General features: G+C 43.1%; 1 protein-coding gene across 1 annotated transcript in view; it reads right to left on the bottom strand.

The window, feature by feature from the left end:
* The window catches only part of LOC125293927 (nephrocystin-4-like), an 89,808-nt gene that overhangs the window by 40,870 nt on the left and 36,382 nt on the right, over positions 1-12,556 (bottom strand). The window contains 2 exon segments of the mRNA XM_048242176.1: positions 8,474-8,594; positions 11,942-12,120. Coding sequence (XP_048098133.1) covers positions 8,474-8,594; positions 11,942-12,120 — 300 coding nt within the window.

Below are 12,556 nucleotides of genomic sequence, written 5' to 3'. Positions count from 1 at the left end.
CCAGTTTAAAAGGGACCTCAACACCAAAAGTAACATACTGAGAGATATCTGCCCTAACGTTCCCAGTTTAAAAGGGGCATGTACACCAACAGTAACACACAGAGAGATATCTGCCCTAACATTCCCAGTTTAAGAGGAGCATCCACATCAACAGTAACACAGGGAAAGATACTGTATCTGCCCTAACATTCCCAGTTTAAAAGGGACCTCAACACCAAAAGTAACATACGGAGAGATACAGTACACTGCCTGGCTTAAAAAAAGGTCACACACTCCAATATTTCGCTAGACCGCCTTTAGCTTTTTTTTTAAAGGTCTGGACTCTGTGGTGGCCAATCTATGTGTAAAAATGATGTCTCATGCTCCCTGAACCACTCTCTCACAATTAGAGCCCGTTAAATCCTGGCATTGTCATCTTGGAATATGCCAGTGCCATCAGGGAAGGAAAAAATCCACCGATGGAATCACTTGGTCATTCAGTATATTCAGACAGTCAGCTGACCTCATCCTTTGGGCACATAACGTTGCTGAACCTAGACCTGACCAACTGCAGCAACCCCAGGTCATAGCATTGCCTCAACAGCGAGACTCTTACCTATTTGCTCAGTTTAAATCCATGTGGTGACCTTTTTTTTTTTTGGCCAGGCAGTGTACCTGCTCTAAAAGTCCCAGTTGAAAAGGGGCATATTCACCAACAGTAACACAGGAAGAGATGACCAGAGACATCACCTTTTCATAAAGCTTCTGAACGAAAAATAATTAATATTTCTTTAAGATTTCTATGGCATTTTCCAGTTCCACTAATAATGAAATAAATGTGAGTGCTGGACAGAAGTATAATAATGCATGGCATGCGCAGGAGATAAGATAAATAAAAACAAATACACAGCGCTGACTGCCGAAGGGAGAGAGGAAGGGCTGGCCAAAAACTGCTAATGAGCATCTCGATGGAGACGTTGTTTGTTTGTAGTTTTTGCTTTGTTTTGTTTTTTGTTTTTTCTCTTATCATTAAAGGTGTCATGGTGTGTACATCTTCTCACAACAAGTCAGAAAATACAGAAATCCCTCATCCGCACTCTCCCTGACTGACATCCAATTAAAGCAAAATACACTGTCTGAGAATGTTTGAGAATGTTCCTCTGTTTTCTGTGTAGCTTCACATGCCATGTCATTCGATTGTGTTTCTAAGATAACTACGCAGCCTACGCTCAAGACATATATCAGAGATACGTGTCAACTACTGCTAATCCAACCATTATTATTGCTATTATTATTAGTCATGTTGTCATAAGTATGATCAATAACAATAATACTAATACTACAATAATAATAATAATAATAATAATAATACTAATAATAATACATATTTCACAAAGTTCGCTTAACAAAGGGAAGTATGGAGTTAAACTTGTGTCGCCTCAAACCAAATTTGAATATGTTGTATTTGCATTTGAATTGCTGAATTTGAGCAATTGTATTGAGAAACCGAATCTGAATAGTATATGCTGAAATTGAATTCATTAGATTAAAACTGAATCCCTGTCAACTTGAAATTGAATATAAGATTTTGAAATTGAACTCATAAATTATCCTCACTGAAAATGTTGCTCTTTGCACTTTCACATTCAGTTCTCACAATTCAGTTTCAGACCGTAAAGTTCAATTTCAGTCTACCGAGACAAAAACAGCTGGTCGGTAAGGAAGAGCAATCGAGTGCAGATCAATTGTGATGACAGCATGGGAGCCTCCGTCTCCAACACTGTTCGTTAGTTTGTAAGGAGGTTTTAGAGATGGCTCGCTGAGGGGGCGGTATGCTCTTTGGGATCTACGATGCTGACAGAAACCCAATCAGGCAAGAGGGCTGTGTGTCACTCCTGTCAGCAGTAGCCTCTGCCTACTGTCAGCATTCCCAACAGTTGTTGCCCCTGGCCCCAAACCTCCTGCCTAATTACTGGCCTGGAAAGATGTTTGTGAGCACACTATCATTATCCACTGCCATGACAACAGATGAAAGACAAATGGTCCTCTCAAAGAAACACTCAGTCAACAACAGCTGACAGAGTCATTCTGCCCAATCACAAACATCATCAGTACAGAATGCCAGTCATCAAGCTTTTGTTTAACTCGACATTCTATAGAGAAGCAAATAAGTAGAGCAGTGGGTTAGGGTTAGGGTTGTTAGTGGGATGTTTAGATTCTGCCATTAAGGCTTTTGACTTGATTTGCATCTATTTAACTATGTATCATCATTACTATTTTGTGTTTTTTACAGTCTTTTTGTTTACTTACAATTAATTGCGGCTTGGCGTCACTCTTGCCTTTCAACAACAGGGACAATATGGAAATAAATCTCTTGACTTTATTGTTTATCCCTGACATGGCTTTTATCTCTAATATACTGTATATGTCTAATGAAATCAAATGATTCTATTCTAACACCAACCCAAATGCTCAACCCCACCCTAACACCAACCCCTATGCTCATCCTCACTGGCGCCTTAATGCAGGGGCTTACCTGGGCTGAACTTAATAATAATAATGATAATCAATCAATAATAATAAACGGCCGTGTCCGTATTCGCGGCGTCAGTCATTAGCCTACTCTGGAGCTAGCCTACATAATTGAGCACATTGCACTGCTCTACAATGACATCGATGCAGAGGCCCCCTTTGTCTTCTCTTCTAAAGTGTAACAAAATGTAACAAAACTTAATAAATCCCAAAGGGTGTAGTAGAGGAGCTACAGGAGAGGCTGAAACTGACTGACAAATTTACAAACTCTGGAGATAACGTGGGTTGGATTGAAGCAACGATAAACGAATGACGTGGATTCCTGTAACTGTCCATGAAAACAGAAGGCATAGCAGATAAATATCGTAGCAAATAGCCTGACAATGAAACGGCTTTAAAAACATGTAGGCCTATTTCACTTGTCTCACTGGAGTGAACGCAGAACATGGGCTGTTGCGCAAAGAAATGAATTAGTGATCTGCATCTCCGTTCACCAAAAGCTAAGTTTGTGCTAACCCATATTCACACAAATAATATCCTATGTTATGTTTTTCTGATGGTTAACGTGAGATATGTCTCCATGTAGAGTAGTGATAATGCATAAGGTAGCCAATGTTCACGTCACGTGAGCCAGCTGCTTGTTCTGTAGGCTAAAAGTATTTCCGTCCCTCCCAATCTGTGTTAGAATGGTGTGTTAAGTAGACAGAATTTCAAAAAACCTCCTGGGGAACCCCCCGACACGACAAACACATGCACTTTTGAAAAGCGTTTAAACGTCCATATGTGTAACCCATCTTTTAACTTAGCCTAGTGTTGTAAAAGTTCAACGCTGTTGTTTTCGTGCAGTAGGCTAACCTTTTTGATAAGCGATGTCATGGGTAGGCTGACGTGATTAAGGGCTTTCTGTTCCTGTTTATGTAAATGTTTTACATAGGCTCAATAATGATAGGCTACACTGCATGTTAGGCTATATCAACCAAAAGCGCATGTTATGTAAATAGGCGGGTCAGATCGTGGGCCGGGTATCATAATTAGTATTTGCGGTTTGGGGGGGGTCTTTAAGGGGGGGCCTTAAAAACATATAGCCCAGGGGCCTCAGGTGGTATTAAGGCACCCCTGCTCATCCTCACTCTAACCCCAACCCTTAAGCGCTCAACATACTCGCCACTCCCGACCGGTAGCACGACGATGTGACGTCACAGGAGCGCCATTCCTATTTATACTCGCGCGTGGCGGTCGCGACACTACTTGCTGTCTTCTCCTGAACAGAGGTGTCGCTGTTGTGAAAAGGCTAATGCTAACTACGTTACACAGTAAAAGAAGCTGCAGTAAGAAACACTAGCTAGCCTCTGTGATGGTACTTCAGACTTTGGTTTCTGCTATTCACAACTACCATCATCATTATCATCTAGTTTCCAAGGTGTGTGCAGGTAGATAGATAGATGGATATATAGATAGATACTTTAGTCATCCCGAGGGAAATTTTTATAATTTAAACATTTTAGTTAGCTGGCTAGCTAGCTAGCAGCTGGCTAAGTTTGTGTAATTTCCTAAAGTGGAAAGAGATTTTGTTCAGGTCTTAGTAGATATCCTTTGTTTGAAAATAAATCGTTTCTATTCTTTCCTCTTAATTCCATGTGCTGCAACTCTCTCTGGTAACTTTGTTAACTTTGTCTTATCCAGTAAACTATTAAAAATTATTCCACTGCTTGGTTGAATTTCCCATTGTCCTACGTAATTTAGAACGACCATTAACCATATGTTATTTGTACACCTATGAAGTAGATCCATTTTGTTGGCCGTATCACACTTGTATATTAATTCGCCGAACTCGTTGTGAAGTTTAAATGAACTGTCACGTTGCATCCGAGCTGTAAAATGCGAGAATGCAGACGTTCAGAACATGGCAACAGTGTAGCATATGATGGAGGTGGCTTTTAGCTAGATGGGTGACAGCAGGCTAAGTAAAATAGCGATGTTTCAAAGCTAAAGTTCATCAGAATCTTGGGATACGCCCGCTTGACAACGGGAGAGATAGAACTAACGACTGGCTTTTGGCCGTAGCAACCATCCATTTAGAACTAGTAACAGCAGTTTGTCCTGCAAGTTGAGAAATTAGTTCTACAAACAAGACAGTTTTAGCGATTAAAACATTTAAATTGTAACAGGAAATGAACACAACGCAAGTGGCATTAACTTCTGTGAACAGACCACCGTGTCGTCCATTATCCCTTACTTCACTACTGTAACAAAACACTGCAACTCTCGTTTGCCCTTGAACTAGTCCATTTTCCGGTTTCCGGTTTGTCGCGCTCAGCTGAAAAAATAGAGTGGTGCGCTACCGTGTGGTACCCGGCCAAAATCCTGGCGCGCCAGAGAGATCTACGTCATTTTGACGTCACATTGTAGCGCTACCGGTCGGGTGCGGCGAGGATGTAGTGCTCATTATGCTCATCCCCACTCTAACACCAACCCCTATGCTCATCCTCACTCTAACCCCAACCCTTATGCTCATCCCCACCCTAACACCAACCCCTATGCTCATCCCCACCCTAACCTTTATGCTCATCCCCACTCTAACACCAACCCTTATGGTCATCCCCACCCTAACCCCAACCCTTATGTTCATCCCCACCCCAACACCAACCCCTATTCTCATCCCCACCCTAACACCAACCCCTATGCTCATCCCCACCCTAACCCCTATGCTCATCCCCACCCTAACCACAACCCTCTGCTTATTCCTAAGGTGTGCAGTGTGTCATAATGGGGCAAGGCAGATATCCAAAACCTTGTGACCAAAGATCAAGGGCCTTCTTGCGCTCCCCTGAACACCCCTGTGATGTGAATGTGGTGGATATATGGGTTTTAAAATCTTCATTTAGATAGTACCAGAAAAAGTAACAGAACCATGAATTCGCGGGGAGCATTCCACTGCTTTGGGAGTGGGAGCCACCACCTGCTGGTGAGCAGCTAGCAGTCAGTTTCATATTTAAATTTTAATTTCACAGAGACAGAGAAAGATTGAGAGAGACTGAGAAAGAAGGGTGGGCTAAAAGAAACAGAAAAGAAACATGGACACAGAGATAGAGACAGACAACAGACAAAAAGCACAGTTTCCAAAATGAGCCCAAACCTCACCTCAATGCATTACCTTGCAACACACTGGTGTGTATGATCTTATAAATGACAGACTGAGCTCTGCCATCGAGAATGACAAACCTTCTGCTCAATCAACAGCACCACCTAGTGTACACAGGAAGCACTACTCCTCATCCAATCTACAGCCACCTCTCACGGAACACAGATCCCCAGTCCTCACAGGCCACATCAGAGACAAGTTTAAGTTGCGTATTACCAAGAACCACAAACACAGACTTCAGGTGATACAAAATGCAGCAGCTAGGGTTCTCACAAAAACTAAAAGAACTGACCACACTACTCCAATTCTTAGGTGCCTGCACTGGCTTCCAGTAAGTCACAGAATTGACTTTAAAGCACTACTGCTTGTTTATATATCACTAAATGGAGCAGGACCTAAATACCTCTCAGACATGCTTCAGCAGTACACACCCTCCAGACCTCTCAGGTCTCAGGAGAAAAAACTGTTAGTAAAACCTGCTGTTAGAACTAAACATGGTGAAGCAGCTTTTGGCTGCTGGCGCGCTCAGCTCTGGAACCAATTTTTCGATTATGCTAGATGACGCTTCAGATGCTTTCTGCTAACTGCACTGAGTTATAATTTCTGAATCTGTCTTGAAAATTATTCTACCGTGTGTCTTTTATTTTGTCTTTTTAATCATTCTCTATTTTTAAATTATTTTACCTTGTGTTTTACCTTATGTTTTCTTTTTATTATGATCTTTACCTTTTGAACTATTCTTTGCCTATATTGCCCTTCTATACTTTTAATTGTTATTATTGTTTGGTTTTGTTTATGTAAAGCACATTGAATGACCTCTGTGTATGAAATGCGCTATATAAATAAACTTGACTTGACTTGACAAACAGATGAGCCGCTAAACCACGCTGTTCTACAGCGTATGGAGTTGAAGCTTCTATGCCCCATGATGAACACACTTAATCTATAGCTCAGTTTCTCTCCCTGCTTCAATCACTCAATTTCAATCACCCTGCTCCTATCTTCTAGTGAGAAACAATGCCAGACAAAAAATTGTTCCAGCTGTTTTAATAACGGAGCTCATTGTGAGGTTTTAGAGTCACAATCCTTGCTAGACCCTGCTAGACATAGTCATAAAGGCCATAAATATCTGGTTTTTTTTTTTTTCGATCTTCAGGTCAAACTCCTGCCGTCTCAGTGGACCGATAGGTAATTTTCCTATATCGATCTCTCTCTCATTTTACTTACTCTATCTCTCTCTCTCTCACACACACAGGCTCTTCTCCAAACACACTGAAAATCACACATTTCATAAAATATGAATGCACAGCACTCTTTCTTCTCTTTAACACCACGACACAGACATACTGGTGTGTGTGTGTTTGTGTGTGTGTGTGTGTGTGTGTGTGTGTGTGTGTGTGAAGGGTGCTGTCCACACACCTCTGGATCTTCAGCAGTCATCTTAACACTCACCAACACGGCGCTAAAAAGACTCTTCCAAGTCTGCCTGCAAGTTTGAATGTTTCAGTAAACCTCAACTCCTCCCCCGGTGCGCTCCTGCATAACCACCTGAGTGTGTGTGTGTGTGTGTGTGTCTGTGTGTGTGTGTGTGTGTGTGTGTGTGTGTGTGTGTGTGTACTGTAGAGGCTCATGAAGGGGATGCTTTGATATTTGTTTGTTTAGTTGCGGTTGTTAATTGGTGCCTCTTTAACCTGCCCACAAGGAGGCATTGCCGCAGCCGTGGCTAAGTAGAGTAAGCCCAGTAAGCCCACACAAAAACAAAACTGATTGAGATATCTGATATATTTATCTCAAGTGTTTGAATGAGTGGTCCGGAGAAGGGATGATGGAACTCATACTGCAGCCATTTCTCGCCACTTGATGTTGACAATTGCTTTAGAAAATGTAAGAGGGAAGCTCCTGAGCATTTTTTTTTCTTTCTTCTCTTTTTTTATTAATGTGAAATGGTGTAAATCTACCCCCCCCCCCCCTTCACATTTAAGCCCAGTGGAGGAGGGGTGCACCCTAGGGTTGCACAATATGCAATAGCCATGTTTGATAATGTGATGGAGATACAGCCTTGCCACACTCATCTATGGTGAAGAATACAGTTCAAAAGTATCAATTGTCTGCAGCAACAAACCCTTTACCTCTATCTTCCCACAACTATCTCTATCTCGCAATCCATCCATCTGATCCTTTATCCTTCCACACTCCTCCATTTCTTTATCCCACTATCCCTCCACTCATATATCTCTCTATCCTTCCATCCCTCTATTTCTCCCCCTCTCTATTCTTCCATCCTCCATACAACTTCTCTATCCCTCTATCCTTCAATCTCTCCACTTCTGTCTCTCTATTCCTCCATACCACTATCCCTCCACCTCTCTCTCCCTCTATCTTTCTCTCTACTGCTCTGTCTCTCTATTCCTCCATACCACTATCCCTCCACCTCTCTCTCCCTCTATCTTTCTCTCTACTGCTCTGTCTCTCTATCCCTCCATACCACTATCATTCCACTCCTCCATCTCTCTAACCAGCCATCTCACTATCTCTCCAACCTTTCATCTTTATCCCTCAATCCATCCATCCCTCTGGCCCTCTATCCCTCTACTCCTCCATCTCTCTATCCCTCCACCAACCCTGGTATCCTTGCACTCCTCCACCTCGCTTTCCCTCTATCCCTCTACTCCTCCACCTCACTATCTCTCTATCCCTCTACTCCTCCACCTCGCTATCTCTCTATCCCTCTACTCCTCCACCTCGCTATCCCTCTATCCCTCTACTCCTCCACCTCGCTATCTCTCTATCCCACCATCCATCCCCTCCTCCATTCCTTACCTTCCCCTCAGAGGCGGTCAGGGAGAAGACGTACTCCAGCTGGAAGACGAGGGCAAACGCTGGATGGGCAACCATCTCCATCTCCACGCCACCCCTCAACGCCAACACAGGAGAGGATGAACTGAATGAGGAAAGAGAGAGGGGCAGAACAGAGGGACATAACATTATAAAAAGAGCAACCAAGTACACCCTCCTCACAGACTGACCGATCCATTGATCGACCAATCTTTGCAATGTATGATCAATCTCATACTGTCATGTTGTATAGTCGACCAATCTTTCCACTGTATGTCTTTATCGTCTCAATCCTCAAGATCCCATCACAGGAAAGAGCGGGATGTGTGCCTGGGAAGACTAACTGACTAAGATCTAGGAACGCGTTCTAGGAACGGCATCTGAGAGGAAAGAGAAATAACTGAAGATTCAAAGGTAATGGCGTTACAGTAATCGATCCGAGCATACAACCAGAAAATAGGCAACACCCAACACCCAGAGAGAGATAATGTTATGCTAAATAGGCGACACCAATGCCCAGAGAGAAATAACACTATGCTAAATAGGCAACACCAACGCCGAGAGAGATACTAAACATAATAATAATGATACATTTTTAGAGCACTTTTCTAAGTACTCAATAACCCTTTACATTGTAAACAGGTAAAGGCAGGTTAAAACAATCATAGAGAAAACATTTTTTTTAGTTTAACGTTAAGCTAAATAGGCAACACCAATGTCCAGAAAGTGATAATGTACAAACCAAACTATTAAAGCAGTATAGCAAGTGTTTTTTTTTCTTCCTAAGCATTAAAAATACATTTTTTATATTTACTAAAAATTTAGTCCTACTTCTCAAAAAATGTGTGAGGTGTTCTCACTCTCAATTTGTTCACAGCTCCACACTTGGCTGGGTGCCTGTTATTTGAGAGCGGCCCAGCTTCTCCTGAATGCCACATTCAGTGATGGCTGTTGTCACGCTGACAGCGTTCCTGCTGTGCACAGATGTCAAGAATTAACACCAATTAAAAGCCATCGCTCTACTCACTCCGTCCAGCAGACAGGGCTGCCATTGCTCAGCATTGGCTCATGGAGGAAAACATTTCAAAGCCACTGAGCAGTAATTGTGGAGTCAGTCAGAGTTATACCTACATTCACTCCACAGCTCCTGAGCTCAGACACGCCAGGCACTCTAACTTTCCACCTGAGAGCCGCAGAGGATCTACAGTCACTCAGCGGGTTAATCACAGCTCAACTCTTAAGCCAGGTGGGTGAAGTTACACAGAGGTGTTTCACTAGAACCTAGAACACTTGTGAATCTGGGTTGTGCTTCTCAAAAGAGCTGTAGTGCAATGGCCATTGTTTATTTATTTAGTTATTTTATTTATCCTTTATTTTACCAGGTGAGTCCCAATGAGATATAACATCTCTCTTTCAAGGGAGCCCTGGGCTCGCAAAAAAAATGACAATATTATTCTCTATTAGTTACAGTGATAGAATCACCAGAATGCTACTGGGAAAGGCAGGCTACAATGGAAACATTTTTATAAGCTTCTATAAATATTCTTTGGTCTACCACATAAAAGAAATTCCATAATAGGAAACAAACAGCGTCAAGTCAACCTTGAAATGTGCCTATCAGTTGTCCATTTGCACAGGTGATCCGGTTTTCATTGCCTCATTCTCATAAAGTCGTCGTCGCACAGGGACGTGGCGAGAGCCAGGCTGCTTGATTAGAAGGTTCCCATTCGCATGTTACTGCAGGCACTGCTGTGGCAGGCCAACCTTCAAATCCCCTTCTCCTGCGTGCATTTGATAAGAGCGGTGTTGAGCAGGGGAGGGGCAGTGCATGGGAAAGTGGATAGTGGCGTGTGTTATTAGATAAAGAGATGATCAGGGAGATGGAAATGATAATGGTTCAAGGCTAGGTCATGCCACTGCTGTTTTACTCTGCGTTTGGTTAGATAAGCAACTGGAACGAGAGTTTGCGGTTGTGGGGGGGTGGGGTAGAGGGTAGGTTAGTGGCATATGTTGTATGATAAGGAGCCAGAGATGCAAAGGTTGGTTTATGGTTCGGAGGATTGGTTAAAAATCATTTATGTTTTATTAGATAAGGGGAAAATGAAAAGGATGCTGGCCCAAAGATGTATAGCTTCGGGTCTTTAATTGTCCTCATAAGATAAGAAATATAAATGTGTTCAATGTACAGATTGCTTCACCTGAGCAATATTGTTCATAGTTTCCATGTTGATTTTAAAGCAGTGTGAAAACAAATGACTCCAAAGGATTCATTTCTGTCCTGGATGCTCTATATTAATAATTCTACTTTCCTTGCACTGAATCTGTGTCGGAACTTGCCTATAACTATTACAACTGACACGATGGAATAACCAGACTAATGACACAATGGAGTAACCAGACTAATGACACGATGGAGTTACCAGACTAATGACACGATGGAGTAACCAGACTAATGACACGATGGAGTTACCAGACTAATGACACGATGGAATAACCAGACTAATGACACGATGGAGTAACCAGACTAATGACACGATGGAGTTACCAGTCACGAAAGAGTTACCAGACTAATGACACGATGGAGTTATTCTTAGAGATCCAAGATTGGTCCATTAGGGCACCATACAACTTCAGTCTGCAGCAAGGAGAAGTGCAGTTAACCAAGATATATAACCTTAGCCCTACTACTAACTTCAGTCTACTATCAGAAAGTGATCTATTTCCGCAAGTGCCCTATTTTCGCCTTTTTACGTGTATGTGTCACTTAATATTCATTTCTATACAAACCAAGACAGTAGATTCCTAAAGAAACGCAAGCACCCACCCCATTAGGGTATCTAAATGATATCTGTACCAAAAATTACATTGTGTAATTTTGTGTAAAAATTACAGTGACTCGTAGAGCTGTAAACAATGTTGTAAGGCTGCGTGTACAAAACTGCTTGGAGCTCAGTGGAATTTTGATTTTGCGACAAGAATTCTCGGTCTAACCGTTGCTGTGCCAAGTGAGTGTGTGGAAATAGGGCACCCAACAGCCCATGACCAAACTCAGAGCACGGTAAACAAAATCAGATATTTTTGGCAGTAAAAGCTCCTGGTAAGAACCAAACCAGACTCTGTTCAAATCTACACACTTGTAAGGTTCATCAATCAAATATTATTTTGAAATATTAAAAACATCTTGGTTTTCGAATTTTCTATTGAAAGTCCTTTAATTATGGCATTGACTTTAGGTGACATCAGGTGACAGCCCTAATTTAGGCGATAGCCCTACTACAAACTTCAGTCGGAAGTTGTGCGAGTTCACAGAGCTGCTGTCTAGGAGTCCCAGGGGCTAAGAGCTTTTCTGTGCTTACTGAGGTCAGCAGTGACCTCTGACTGTGTGGGACACACCCAGGGGACTGTCAGTCGAGGCTGTGAGGTGGGAACAGTTGGCTTATCGGGGCCACACACCTGAGGCCTCCCCCAGAGGTCTGCCTGAAGCTGCCGCTGCGACCACGGGGTCCCCCCGCTGACTCAAGCTCCAGGACCAGCACCTGCGGCCCCTCCAGGAAGGTCCAGCCGTTGTGGACGCCCACGTGGAGCCTCCTCTCCTGGACAACTAGGGTCGGGCCCTCCTGCGTCCGATGCTGCTGAGGGGAGAGGCAGAGCGAGAGAGCGAGAGAGAGAAAGAGCGCAGAGGTAAGCGCCAGGTGATTGATATATCACACACTCACACACCACTGACACTCACACACACCACACACACACTAGGCTGCTACTAGGTTTCACAGCCACTCCTGCGTCCGGTGCTGCTGAGGGGAGAGGCAGAGTGAGGGAGGGAGAGAGAGAGAGAACAGAGGTGAGCAATGCCACTAGGTTTCACAGCCCCTCCTGCTACAGTGAGTGGGGGTGCTGTGTCTGACTGCTTGGTCTAGATACTGAAGGGAACTCTTCATTCATTCAGCCCTTCCCCTCTTATTTCCCAACGCTTCAGGCCTTGTCTGGTTCAACTCAGGATGGATCACCTGGGAGGTTTGTACGAACCTAAGGTACGAACCTAATCTATCTATCTATCTATCTATCTAT

The sequence above is a fragment of the Alosa alosa genome, chromosome 4 (assembly GCF_017589495.1).
Source record: "Alosa alosa isolate M-15738 ecotype Scorff River chromosome 4, AALO_Geno_1.1, whole genome shotgun sequence".
NCBI classification, from domain to species: domain Eukaryota; kingdom Metazoa; phylum Chordata; class Actinopteri; order Clupeiformes; family Clupeidae; genus Alosa; species Alosa alosa.
This window is presented reverse-complemented; position numbering and strand designations above follow the sequence as displayed.